Raw genomic sequence first — 14583 nt, forward strand, 5'->3', positions numbered from 1 at the left:
AACAGGTACATAAACACAACATACTGACTTAAGGCTTTAGTGATAAATTATGACCCAATAAATCAGAAATGTGAATGTCATAAGTCTTGCAATGTCACTTCTGTAATCCAAAGGGATATGGTTTACCTTCAAGCCTGCAATCATGTTTGTGATACCCTTGGTTAACATGAAACTTCTCAATCTTTAGAATGTGTAATACTTTATTATACTCAGATTTTCCCTTACCCATCAGAAGGATCAAGAGCCAAAGCTCGTGGATTGTCCAACTCTTTCCATACCAAAACCTGTCGATATTGCCCATCCAGCCGTGCCACTTCAATTCGATTGGTGCCTGTGTCTGCCCAGTAGAGGTTTTTTGACAACCAGTCTACTGCCATTCCTTCTGGGTAATCAAGACCAAACTCAATCACATGCTCAACAGAGCTTCCATTCATGAAAGCACGACTAATGGTCTATGGGAGAAGAAAATAGTATAAAATGATACAAACGTCTCGCATGTGTCAAACAAGCAGAGTTCATTTCATTTTACTTTGAATACATCATCTACAAGCAAATAATTATTAAGCTAATTCACCATCATAAAGTTTCAAATCTTTGTGTCTTTTCTATAGAAAGCGAAACAAAATCAGTCTAATGTTTCTTGTGAACAGAAAAGTCTCATGAATAAAGCGCTACTTCAAGGCTCCTTTACCTTTCCTCAAAAAATTTGCATTTTAATGGATTTTTACTTCTCATTTCATTAATTTATATAAATCATAAAATTGCACATCAAATTAAACATTTATTTATCTGTATGGAATGTAAATGTTTTGCAATATCAGAAATTCTCAATTAGAACGGTGTTATAAATCCTAGAGAAGTGTTCGGTTTATTTTTCAATTTGATGTTTCATGTTGGCTTCAAAAGAACTATTTGAGCTAGCAAGAAAGTTTCTGTTACATAGTTTCTACATTATAAAAACACTCCTCATATTTGCAAAGCTGTTTCTGGTATTCCTCTGACAAAGTATATCTTTCCACTAAGAAAGATACCCAGTCCTAAAATTGTAAATCTAAATTAAATACATGAAGTATGTATTATTTCAATTAAATATTAAAGGTAAATTTAACTCATACATGTACCATACACGCAAACACACGCATATAATTTGTCAATTTAATTAACAGTGACCTCACATGTAAAAGACTTGCTAAACCCACATTTTTGCTCATGTTTCTTATAAAATCATTGAATGCTACAATGCAGAAGCAGGCCAGTCAGTCCATCAAGTCTGCGCAGTGTTTTTTCTCTGCATAAGCCAATTTATCTAACTCCACTCCTTGTTTTCACTGATCCATTTCAAAGAGAAGCCGCTTCTTAAACACATTAAAAACTATTTAACCAGCTATTTTTGGAACTGATTACTGTTCAGTACCTTCAAACTAATGTCTGTCCAGTAAATTCTATTATCAGATACATCAAAATCGAGAGCAGATGCTTCCTTCACCCCTGTTAATGGAATTGCCACATCATTGTTGTTGGTCTCCAAGGAAATTCTACGGATATCTGCTCTACTGGAGAACAGCAGGAAGGCTTCAGGTACAATGCAGGTTTTCATGTCCCTTATTAACTCCAGGCCCATTGGACAGGCACAGCGTGGACCCTGAGGCACGTACAAACATAGGTGGCTGCAGCCACCGTTATTTTTCGAACAAGGGTTTGCTCCTGTGATGGCAACATACAAAAATACCATTATTTATAGAACTGATTATAATAAAAAAGGTATAAAGGACAAATAGCAGCACAAGGTTAAATATTGCAGTCATGTTGTGGTGGTGAGAGTGCATGTCTGTAAATAGTTGTCAGGCTGACATAAGAAGCAGATCTCTTTGTCTATGTGAAGTACATTTATTAACATATTGGTGAAGCACTCTACAGATTGAAATCTGCATAGGAAACATTTTAGGCAGACGCAAGCTATTTGCTTCTCCTCCTCTCCTGAACCCATGACTCATACTGTAGTATAGTTTCACAGATGCCAAGAGCTTTCTAGCAAGCCACACAACTAGGGAAGCAGGGAGGGTTTTAAACTGAATAGTGGGGGCAAGGGATCAAATTTGGGAAGATATGGTAAATCAACGAGTAGAGACAAGGCAAGAGGGAAAGGTATTAACATGGGAAATGATAAACAGACTGTCACGGGAAGGGAGAGAGCGTACAAATCTAACTGTAAATCAACAGATAAGGCTAGAGGTTACAAAAATAATAAAACGACAAAACTAAAGGCTCTGTATCTGAATGCACATAGCATTTGAAGCAGAACAGATGAACTGAGAGCAGAAATAGAAATAAATAAGTATGATCTGATAGCCATTACAGAGACATGGCTGCAGGATGAAATAGATTGGGACCTGAATATTGAAGGGTACATGGCATTTAGGAAGGACAGGAAGCTAGGAAAAGGTGGAGGGGTAGCTCTGCTAATTAATGATGGTACTAGCGCAATAGAGAGGGATGACCTAAATTCAGGAAACCAGGATGTAGAAGCAGTTTGGGTAGAGATGAGAAATCATAAAGGCAAGAAGTCACTTGTGGGAATGGAGTACAGGGCACCTAACATTAACCACACTGTAGGATGGGGTATAAAGGAAGAAATAATGAGTTTGACAGAAAGGTATAGCGATAATTAGGGGGGATTTTAACCTACATATAGACTGGAAAAATCAGATGGACATAAGTATAATTTGGGATAATTTCTTGGAACAGTATGTTCTGGAGCCAGAGAGCAGGCTATACTAGACCTGGTATTGTGCAACGAGATAGGGTTAATTAATGACCTCATAGTTAAGGTCCCCCTAGGTAGCAGCGATCATAATATGACTGAATTTTACATTCAGTTTGAGGGAGAAAAGAGTGGGTCCAAGACTAGTATTTTAAGGCGTGAAAGCAGAGCTAGTGAAGGTGAACTGGCAAATTAGGTTAAGGGATAGGTCAATAGAGATGCAGTGGCGAACATTTAAGGGGATATTTCAGAATACACAGAATAGATACACTTCAACAAGAAAGAAAAATTCCAAGGGTGGGACCCGCCATCCGTGGTTAACTAAAACAGTTAAAGATAGTATCAAACTTAAAGAAAAAGCATATAATTGCACAAAGACGGGAGGCAGGTCAGAAGATTGGACAGAATATAAAGAACAGCAAAGAATGACTAAAAGATTGATAAAGAAAGTAAAATTAAGAGTACGAGAGAAAGCTAGCTAGAAATATAAAGACAGATAGCAAGAGTTTCTATAGATATTTAAAAAGAAGAGTTAACAAAATGAGCATTGGTCCTATAGAAAGTGAGGCTGGGGAACTAATAATGGATAATAAGGAGAAGGCAGATGAATTGAACAGGTATTTTGCATCGGTCTTCACTACTGAGGATACAAGTATCATCCCAGCATTGGCCGTAAGTCAGGAAATGGACGGGAGGGAGGAACTCAAGAAAATTACAATCACCAGGGAAGTGGAATTGAACAAATTGTTGGAGCTGTGGGCTGGCAAGACCCCGGGTCCTGATGGACTTTATCCTAGAGTGTTAAAAGAAGTGGCTAGTGAGAGAGTTGATACTAGTTTTAATTTTCCAAAATTCCCTAGATTCGGGAAGGTTACGTTAGATTGAAAAGTAGCGAATGTAACTCCTTTATTCAAAAAGGGAGACAGAAAGCAGGAAACTATAGGCCAGTTAGCTTAACATCTGTCTTAGGGAAAATGTTAGAAGCTATTATTTAGGATGTTATAGCAGGGCACTTAGAAAAATTCAAGGTAATAAGGCAGAGTCAACATGGTTTTGTGAAAGGGAAATCAAGTTTAATCAATTTACTGGAGTTCTTTGAGGGAATTACATGTGCTATGGATAAAGGGGAACCGGTGGATGTATTGTACTTAGATTTCCAGAAGGCATTTGAAAAGGTGCCACATCAAAGGTTATTGCAGAAAATAAAAGCTCATGGTGTAGGGGGTAACATTGGCATGAATAGAAGATTGGCTAGCTAACAGGAAACAGAGAGTAGACATAAATGAGTCATTTTCTGGTTGGCAAGATGTAACGAGTGGTGTGCCCCAGGGATCTGCGCTGGGGCCTGAACTTTTTACAATTTATATAAATGACTTGGATGAAAGGACCGAAGGTATGGTTGCTAAATTTGCTGATGACACAAAGATAGGTAGGAAAGTAACTTGTGAAGAGGACATAAAGGGGCTACAATGAGATATGGATAGGTTACGTGAGTGGGCAAAGACCTGGCAAATGGAGTATAATGTGGGAAAGTGTGAAGTTGTCCACTTTGGCAGGAAGAATAAAAAAGAAGCATTTTATTTAAGGTGAGAGACTGCAGAGCTCTGAGATGCAGAGGGATCTGAGTGTTCTCGTGCATGAATCGCAATAGTACGCAGGTACAGCACGTAATTAGGAAAGCTATTAGAATGTTATCGTTTATCGCGAGGGGAATTGAATACAGAAGTAGGGAGGTTATGCTTCGACTATACAGGGCATTAGTGAGAGCACATCTGGAGTACTGTGTACAGTACTGGTCTCCTTATTTAAGGAAGGATGTAAATGCGTTGGAGGCAGTACAAAGAAGGTTTATTAGACTAATACCTGGAATGGGCGGGCTGTCTTATGAGGAAAGATTAGACTGCTAGGCTTGTATTCGCTTGGAATTTAGAAGAGTAAGAGGCAACCTGATTGAAACATATAAGATCCTGAGGGGTCTAGGCAGGGTAGTTTAGTTTAGTTGAGTTTAGAGATACAGCACTGAAACAGGCCCTTCGGCCCACCGAGTCTGTGCCGACCATCAACCACCCATTTTATACTAATCCTACACTAATTCCACATTACTACCACATCCCCACCTGTCCCTATATTTCCCTACCACCTACCTATACTAGGGGCAATTTATAAAGGCCAATTAACCTATCAACCAGCAAGTCTTTGGCATGTGGGAGGAAACCGGAGCACCCGGAAGAAACCCACGCAGACACAGGGAGAACTTGCAAACTCCACACAGGCAGTACCCAGAATTGAACCCGGGTCGTTGGAGCTGTGAGGCTGCGGTGCTAACCGCTGCGCCACTGTGCCGTAGATGTGGAAAGGATGTTTCCCTTGTGGGAGAATCTTGAACTAGGGGTCACTGTTTAAAAATAAGGGGTCGCTCATTTAAAACAGAGATGAGGAGAAATATTTTCTCTCAGAGGGTCGTGAATCTTTGGAATTCTCTTCCTCAAAAGGTGGTGGAAGCAGAGTCTTTGAATATGTTTAAGGCAGAGGTACATAGATTCTTGATAAGCAAGGGGGCGAAAGGTTATTGGGGGTAGCTGAAAATGTGGAGTAATCAGTTCAGCCATGAACTTATTGAATCGCGGAGCAGGCCCAAGGGGCCGAGTGGCCTACTCCTATGTTCGTCTGTTCTAGCACCTTGCTTAAGTGATTATTCTTCACGTGTTTGTCCAGACATTAATTGTTGGCAGGATATTTAACTTTCAAGACATCACAGGTGAGGACAAGATCTGATTGTACTGACGTATATTGTTATGAATGCTGAACCTTGTAGAATGGTCATGTTTTAAAAATTGTGATCTTTAATGCAGTGTAAAATGGACATTCGGAGGAGACATGTGACCTCACACCAATTCTGCCCCAAGTCAATCTTGGTTATCATGAAAACAAGGAAGCCAGATCATAGACCCTTTTGAAAGCAGGGTGCTAGGTTGTAACGCCTAAAGGACAATGGGTTTCGCTCTCAGACTTAAAGAGGGAGTCAAGGGCTCTAAAATGCAAATTCAAGTTGCAATTTTTAACAACTGAAATCAAAGGAAGGCCTAGGTGGTTTTGCTATGGTCAGCCTTATGGACTCTGAGAATTATAAAAGCAAATGATTAATGACTTTGGATTTAGATAAATTCAACAGGCTTTCCTGGGTCTGGAAGCTGAGAGGAAGAAAGGAAGACCAGCAAGCAGAGCTGTGAAACAGAGACAGAGAGAGACAGAGAGACAGACAGAGAGAGACAGACAGAGAGACAGACAGAGAGAGAGAGACAGACAGACAGAGAGACAGACAGACAGACAGAGAGACAGACAGAGAGAGAGACAGAGAGAGAGAGAGAGAGAGAGAGAGAGAGACAACTGCTCTCAGATCACCATACAGCAAAAGGCTGCTCAGACTTATATCTGATTTGAAAGTTAAGGTTTGCAGGAGAAAAGAACAATGGGGTCACCAGAGATTGCCTTATTAACAGAAGACCAGTCAAATGTGCTCGGGAGAAGTGAGCGAAGAGGACATTAGTTTTGAGACGGACCTTAGGAGATCCAACTCAACAATCTTGTTGCAACTGGGAGGAGTTTGGAACTTTTAACTGCAAGGGTACCTTTTTGATGGGAACACTGTGTAACTTATAAATGCAGTGTGGGCTTTTCGAATGTGTTAATAAGTCAATGGGAAGTACCTTTCTCTGTAATTTAGTGTATTAGCTACCTGATAAGTGCTGTTTAGTTAATGTTGCTTTTTAATTTAGTCGTTATAGTAAAAGCCTTAAAACGTGAAATCTTATTGTGTAATTCTTTTATCGGTCTGAGAGTTCATATCTCTTGTTTTAAAGTTAACAGTCTCTACTGAGGTCGTAACAATATGCACACAAGCAATTTCGAAAAGTGGTCAACAATAATGAAAGGGAACCATGACTTATTTTTCTTTTTACAAGCTCAAATAATGCTCAGGGTGGATGCAGATCCTCCAAGATTACAAACCAAATGCTTTTGTTACTCTTGTTGCTTTCAGTCCCATAAGGTCAGGTAGCTGATCAATGATGATTTCTCTCTCTGCACGGTGCTTATGAACGCGTTCAATGCTTCGTCTCTGCCAGTCAGTCCAGTAGATGTAATCGCCCAACAAAGTGAATCCAAATATGTGAGGAAGCTTATCTTCCACCAGTGTCCTCCGATCAGTTCCATCCACATTGATCACCTGTTTAAGAGAAAACCAATTCAGAGAAGATTTGAATATCAATGGGGAAGGACCTGCCTTACAGACAGTCAAATACCAGCGAGGCATGTCCACAGTGTGAAATTATTTTTTGATGATATTCCTAGCAGATTTGACTTGCATATTTAGAAATCAGCAATTTTTTCTATATGGTCATTTTCAGTTTGGGAAAGAAAGAATATAGAAAATCCAGAAATTATGACATTTTTTGCAGCAACCTAAAACTGACCTGTGGTGTAGAAGGAGAGAAAGAGATACGTTACATTGTGTAATATATAGTGCAACCAAGAAGAATAAAATGAATTCTAACCAGAACAAGTCAAACTATGACCTACAATCCCATGGTATAGTTACTTGATTAATACATTTCAACTAATTAAAGATGTTGGTCCCGAAAAGTCTTGTTATTCTTTGGCAGCTCAGCATGCTTCATTAACTGACCTGGTGGGGCCCACTACTGCCCATTGGGAGGCTGGTACGCCTCATTTGACTAGAAGTACAAGGCTCCAATCCAATGTCAAGTTCCAAATGCTCAGAAGCCAATTATTTTTGTATATTATTACAAAATCTTTGTGGAGGAAGGAAAAATTCTCAATAAGTTCATATACAGGAAGCATATGTAATTCCCACTGTTAAACCTCAATTGCACAAGGGAGTGAAATTTGTCGAATTCATAATGCAGTTACAGCACACAAGTCTTCATACTGCTCCATGTTCAGAACCTGTAAACTTTGTTCATCTGAAACAGAACAAAGTTCAACACGCCTCAACTTCAATTCTGGATGCATACCAAAATGTAGAATTTAGAAGAATAAAGAGGTAATTGAAAGGAGTGAAAAACAGAAAGGTTGAATGAGGAGTACCATGTTCAGCTAGGCTTCCCCTACCAAGTACATACAACCAACAGAAGTCATTTAAATCTTACATTATCAAATACTCATCTAGCAGGTACACGAGAAAGGCACATGAAAGAGCAGACTACTATTAATGAACTGCCGTTGATAGTCACACTCTTAGGATGTAACAAATTCTTCAAGCATTCTTACAAATGCTGTATTTCAACTTCTACCTTGAAAAAATATGTGGTAAGTCAGGGACACTTCCAGTGTCCATGGTGAACATGTGTGCAGGAAGCGTCTCCAGCTGCAGCTACTCAAATTCCGCATTTTGGATCTAGAGCGGTGGCTGGGGACACTGTGGAGCATCCGCGAGGCTGAGATCATCGTGGATAGCATGTACAGGGAGATGGTCACACCGCAGGTAAAGACTGCTCAGGCAAAAAGGGAACGGGTGACTGCCAGGCAGAGTAGAAGAACTAGGCAGGTAGTGCAGGAGTCCCCTGGGTCCATCTCCCTCTCTAACAGATTTTCTGCTTTGGATACTGTTGGGGGAAGAAAGCTTCTCAGGGAAAAGCAGCAACAGCCAAGTCTGTGGCACTACGGGTGGCTCAGCTGCACAGGAGGGGAGAGCTATAGTGATAGGGCATTCTATCGTAAGAGGTACAGATAGGCGTTTCTGTGGCCGCAAAGGTGACTCCAGGATGGTATGTTGCCTCCCTGGTGCTGGTCAAGGATGTCACAGAGCACCTGCAGGACATTCTGAAGGGGGAGGATGAACAGTCAGAGGTCGTGGTTCACATTGGTACAATGACATAGGTAGAAAGAGGGATGAAGTCCTGCAACAAGTATTTAGGGAGCTAGGTAGCAGATTAAAAAGCAGGATTTCAAAGGTTTTAATCTCTGGATTACTCCTGGTGCCATGTGCTAGTGAGTATAGGAATAGGAGGATAGAGCAGATGAATGTGTAGCTGAAGACTTGGTGCAGGAGGGAGGGCTTTAGTTTCCTGGATCACTGGGACTGTTTCTGGCGAAGGTGGGGCCTGTACAAGTTGGCTGGGTTGCACTTGAACCGGAACGGGACCAACATTCTTGCAGGGAGGTTTGCTAGTGCTGTTGCGGGGAGGGGGGGGGGGGGGGGGTGGTGGTTTAAACTAATTTGGCAGAGGGATGGGATACAGAGTGGAGGTACAGTAGGGGGAGATGCACAGCCAAATACAGAAGAGAAACTGAGTCAATCTGGAACGCAGAGCAAATATAGACCTGTTAAGGCACAAGTGAATAATGCAAGGCTGGATTGCAGCTATTTTAACACAAAGAGTCTTACAAGTAAGGCATATGAATTGAGGGCATTGATTAACACATGGGAATATGATATTATTGCTATCACAGAGACATGGTTGAGGGAAGGGCAGGACTGGCAGCTCAATATTCCAGGGTATAGAATCTTCAGGCGTGACAGGGTGGTGGGGGGGGGGGGGGGGTGTAAAAGAGGAGGTAGCCTTGCACTATTGATCAAGGAGTCAATTACTGCAGTAAGGAGGGATGATATCTTAGAAGGTTCTTCAAATGAGGCCATATTGGTAGAACTTAAAAACAAAAAGGGGGCAATCACTTGGCTGGGAGTATACTACAGGCCTCCAAACAGTCAGGGAGAGACAGAGGAGCAGATATGTAGGCAAATCTCACAGAGGTGTAAAAGTAATAGGGTAATAAAAGTAGGGGATTTCAACTTCCCCAATATTAACTGGGATAATCTTAGTGCAAAAGACTTAAAGGGGGCTGAATTCTTAAAGTGCACCCAGGAGAGCTTTTTGAGCCAGTACGTAGAAAGTCCTACATGGGAAGGCGTGGTACTGGACCTAATCCTCGGGAATGAAGCCGGACAAGTGTCAGAAGTGTCAGTGGGGGAGCATTTCAGAGATAGTGACCATAACTCTGTAAGATTTAAGGTAGTTATGGAAAAGGACAAGGATGGACCAGAAATAAAGGTACTGAATTGGGGGAAGGTCAATTTCAATATGATAAAACAGGATCTGGCCAAAGTGGACTGGGAGCAGCTACTTGTAGGAAAGTCCACATCAGACCAGTGGGAGACATTCAAAAAGGAAATAGTGAGAGTTGAGGGCCAACATGTTCCGGTAAAGGTGAAGGGTAGGACCAACAAGTCCAGGGAACCCTGGATGTCAAGGGATATAGAGGATTGGATCAGGAAAAAAAAGGAGGCTTATGGCAGATTCAGAGCGCTGAAAACAGTAGAGGCCCTAGAGGAGTATAAAAAGTGTAGGGGGGTACTTAAAGGAAAATCCCAAGGTGTTTTATAAGTATATTAAAGGCAAGAGGATAACCAGAGAAAGAGTACGGCCCATTAGCAACCAAAGTGGCAATCTGTGTGTGTGGAGCCGGAGGATGTAGGTGAGGTTTTAAATGATTACTTTTCATCTGTGTTCACTATGGAGAAGGACGATGTAGGTGTAGCGATCAGGGAGGGGGATTGTGATATACTCGAACAAATTAGCATTAAAAGGGAGGAGGTATTTGCGGTTTTAGTGGTCTTAAAAGTGGATACATCCTCAGATCCAGATGAGATATATCCCAGGCTGTTATGTGAGGCAAGGGAGGAGATAGCAGGGGCTCTGACATAAATTTTTTAATGCTCTCAGGCCACAGGAGAGGTGCCAGAGGACTGGAGGACAGCGAATGTGGCACCATTATTCAAGAAAGATAGCAGGGATAAACCAGGTAATTACAGGCCAGTGAGTCTAACATCAGTGGTAGGGAAACAGTTGGAAAAAATTCGGAGGAACAGGATTAATCTCCACTTGGAGAGGCAGGGATTAATCAAGGATAGTCAGCATGGCTTTGTCAGGGGGAGATCATGTCTAACAACTTGATTGAATTTTTCGAGGAGATGACTAGACGTGTAGATGAGGGTAAAGCAGTTGAAGTAGTCTATATGGACTTCAGTAAGGCTTTTGATAAGGTCCCACATGGGAGATTGGTTAAGAAGGTAAGAGCCCATGGGATCAAGGGAAATTTGGCAAATTGCATCCAAAATTGGCTAAGTGATGGGAAGCAGAGGGTGATGGTCGAGGGTTGTTTTTGTGATTGGAAGCCTCTGACCCGTGGTGTACCACAGAGATCGGTACTGGGACCCTTGCTGTTTGTAGTGTACATTAATGATTTAGATGTGCATGTAGGAGGTATGATCAGTAAGTTCGCAGATGAGACGAAAATTGGTGATGTCGTAAATAGTGAGGAGGAAAGCCTTAGATTAGAGGACAATATAGATGGGCTGGTAAGATGGGCGGAGCAGTGGCAAATGGAATTTAATCCTGAAAAGTGTGAGGTGATGCATTTTGGGAGGACTAACAAGGCAAGGGAATATACAATGGGTGGTAGGACCCTAGGAAGTACAGAGGGTCAGAGGGACCTTGGTGTACTTGTCCATAGATCACTGATGGCAGCAGCACAGGTAGATAAGGTGGTTAAGAAGGCATATGGGATACTTCCCTTTACCAGCCGAGGCATAGAATATAAGAGAAGGGAGATTATGATGGAGCTGTATAAAACGCTAGTTAGGCCACAGCTGGAGTACTGTGTACAGTTTTGGGCACCACACTATAGGAAGGATGTGACTGCACTGGAAAGGGTGTAGAGGAGATTCACCAGGATGTTGCCTGGGCTGGTGCATTTCAGCTACGAACAGAGACTGGACAGGTTAGGGTTGTTTTCCTTAGAGCAGAGAAGGCTGAGGGGGGACCTGATTGAGGTATACAATATTATGAAGGGCACAGATAAGGTAGATAGGAAGAAACTTTTTTCCTTAGCGGAGGGGTCAATAACCAGGGGGCATAGATTTAAGGTAAGGGGCAGGAGGTTTAGAGGGGATTTGAGGAAAAATGTTTTCACTCAGAGGGTGGCTGGAATCTGGAACATACTGCCTGAAGGGGTGGTAGAGGCAGGAACCCTCACAATATTTAAGAAGTATTTAGATGAGCAGTAGAAACGCCATAGCATACAAGGCTACGGGCCAAGTGCTGGAAAATGGGATTAGAATAGATAGGTGCTTGATGGCCAGCACGGACACGATGGGCCGAAGGGCCTGTTTCTGTGCTGTATAACACTATGACTACCATTATCCCCTTATCAACGTGTCAGCTTTAGTTCAGTAGTAGCATGCTTATTTTAGAGTCAGTAGGTTGTGCGTTCAAGCCCCAGTCCAGAGACTTGAGCATATAACTTCAGTTGACAATTTAGTATGGAGGGAGTGTTGCATTGTTTCAGGTGCTATCTGATTGTATGAGATGTTAAACTTGAGGCAGCAACAGCTCTCTTAAATGGCCGTAAAAGAGCAGGACAGGTCTCCCAATGTCTTGGCCAACCTGCACCAAAAACAGATGATCTGGTCATTTATTTGATTGCTGTTTTTGGGAGACCTTGCTGTGTACAAATTGGCTGCTGTGTTTTGTTACATTCATGACTACACCTCAAAAGTACTTCAAAGTTATAAAATGCTTTGGAATGTCCTGAGGTTGTGAAAGGCACTACATAAATGCAAGTCTTTCTTTCCTTGTATTAATAAACAAGTTGAGCAAGAAATTAAAAATATTAGAACAGATTCCCTTAAAATATTTGCCTCCTGCTGTGCCGCAAATGACTATTAGCCAAAGTTCAGCATTGTGAACAGTGATTATTCTTGCTGTTAATACTAGATCAATTTATACTGCACAACTTCTTCTTGAAACCATAGCAATATTGCTCCAAGCACTCCGATATGAAACCATACAGTTTATATTGCACAGTGAATCATAGGCCTTAGGACACAATATGAATAACTTTGCATATGCAAATGCTTAAATATCTGGGTGTTGAAACTTTTACAAAAGCTGGGAAAGGCCTATACAGCAAAGAAACAAAAAGCACATCCTTGGACTATCAGCAGCCAGGAAAGATAATGATCTTTATCTCTAGTGGGAATGCTTATCTCGCTGCCAGTGGAAACACCTCTTTAAGTGGGGCGTAGCACATTGAGAGGCGGAAGTGCCACCTCATTTACCTTATTCATGCCACCAAAGTTGGGCCACTATTGGCACCAGTGTTCTAAATTAAATGATACTCTCACACAAGGGAGTGGAAAAGATGGTAGAACTGTAAATTATGTATTATAAAAGAAAACATACATTTACAGTACCTGTACTGTTATTCTAGCCATTTGACCCATTGTTGTTTGACCTCAAAACTAGTCAGGCATCCTAGCTGCTTTATTGAAAAGAATCTTTCTTCCCACAGCTATTATGATGGCCAACTGTTCGAGTTCAAATGCTCATCAAGCATGCTCAGGTACTGACAGTGCAACCAAGTAAACCTCATCAGAGTACCAAAATAGCAACTTGCATTTATATAGCACTTTTATCATAGTAAAGTGTCCCAAGCCTCTTCACAGGAACGCTCTGAATTGTGCAGAATTGCATACTCTTCCATCAGATGGCGTCCACTTTGAAGAAATAAGATCAAAAGGTATTCTTCATTGAACACTGTGGTTATCACAAACATAGGAACAGACAAGCTTTTGATAAACAAGTATCAAAGGAATTATAAAGATATGGCACATCTGTGGCTGTACTCTTTTTGCATCGCACTTAAATTGCAAAATCATGTGATAGTTGCACCAGATTGGCTCAAATCCCATTTCATAAATGATATTAATAATACCAGTAATAAATCAGTTGAAAGCAAGCAAATAAGCTTTCAATGAAACAACATCTCATATATGTAAATAAACAATTAGCCACAATAAAAATTCTTTTACAACCACATCACTATAAAAATCTGATCAATCTCCGACCTGGTTTCTCACTGCAGTGAGAAACTTTGTATCGCAAATAAGTTTCCTAATGTAATAAAGACATTAAAAAAAAGATTCACCAAGATGTTGCCTGGGCTGGTGCATTTCAGCTATGAACAGAGACTGGATAGGCTAGGGTTGTTTCCCTTAGAACAGAGAAGGCTGAGGGGGGACCTGATTGAGGTACACAAAATTATGAGAGGCATAGATAGGGTAGATAGGAAGAAACTTCTTCCCTTAGCGGAGTTGTCAATAACCAGGGGGCATAGATTTAAGGTAGGGATGAGGTTTAGATGGGATTTGAGGAAAAATGTTGTCACCCAGAGGGTGGCTGGAATCTGGAACGCACTGCCTAAAGGGGTGGTAGAGGCAGGAACTCTCACAACATTTAATAAGTATTTAGATGAACAGTAGAAACGTCATAGCAAACAAGACTATGGGCCAAGTGCTGGAAAATGGGATTAGAATAGATAGGTGCTTGGTGGCCGGCATGGACACGATGGGCCAAATGGCCTGACTATGACAAGCTTACAAGAAAATAATCAAGTTACTGATAATAGAAGCATCTGTGTACTTGTAATGTATCAAATAGCATTTTCCAGTGAACACCTGCACTCTTGAGAATCCTAAAGCTTTAGCTCATGCTTCTTCCCAGAACGGTCACTCAGCTCTATCAAGAAACGTCTTAAGGTTGCAGAACAAACCTAACTTTTATCTTGGACACCAGTCAAGATTGGCAATTCAGACTGCAGCAGGACTTGCTACTTGAACACCAAATCCACTTCAGCGACAAGGTTTGAAGAAGGAAAACCATTACTGTCAGCAATGAATACTTTAAAAGTAACTAAATTTATTAATTTTTGTGAAACAGCACATGGTGAATATTTATGAGTGG

The 14583-nt window shown here is 41.2% G+C and overlaps 1 protein-coding gene across 1 annotated transcript in view; it reads right to left on the bottom strand.

The window, feature by feature from the left end:
• Positions 1–14583, bottom strand: part of LOC137377096 (low-density lipoprotein receptor-related protein 5-like) — a 270969-nt gene that overhangs the window by 58395 nt on the left and 197991 nt on the right. Inside the window, exons 8-10 of the mRNA XM_068046392.1 lie at positions 6770–6986; positions 1415–1704; positions 226–452 (exon numbers count right to left, since the gene is read on the bottom strand). Coding sequence (XP_067902493.1) covers positions 226–452; positions 1415–1704; positions 6770–6986 — 734 coding nt within the window. The remainder of the gene's footprint in view (positions 1–225; positions 453–1414; positions 1705–6769; positions 6987–14583) is intronic.

The sequence above is a fragment of the Heterodontus francisci genome, chromosome 14 (assembly GCF_036365525.1).
Source record: "Heterodontus francisci isolate sHetFra1 chromosome 14, sHetFra1.hap1, whole genome shotgun sequence".
Lineage (NCBI taxonomy): Eukaryota > Metazoa > Chordata > Chondrichthyes > Heterodontiformes > Heterodontidae > Heterodontus > Heterodontus francisci.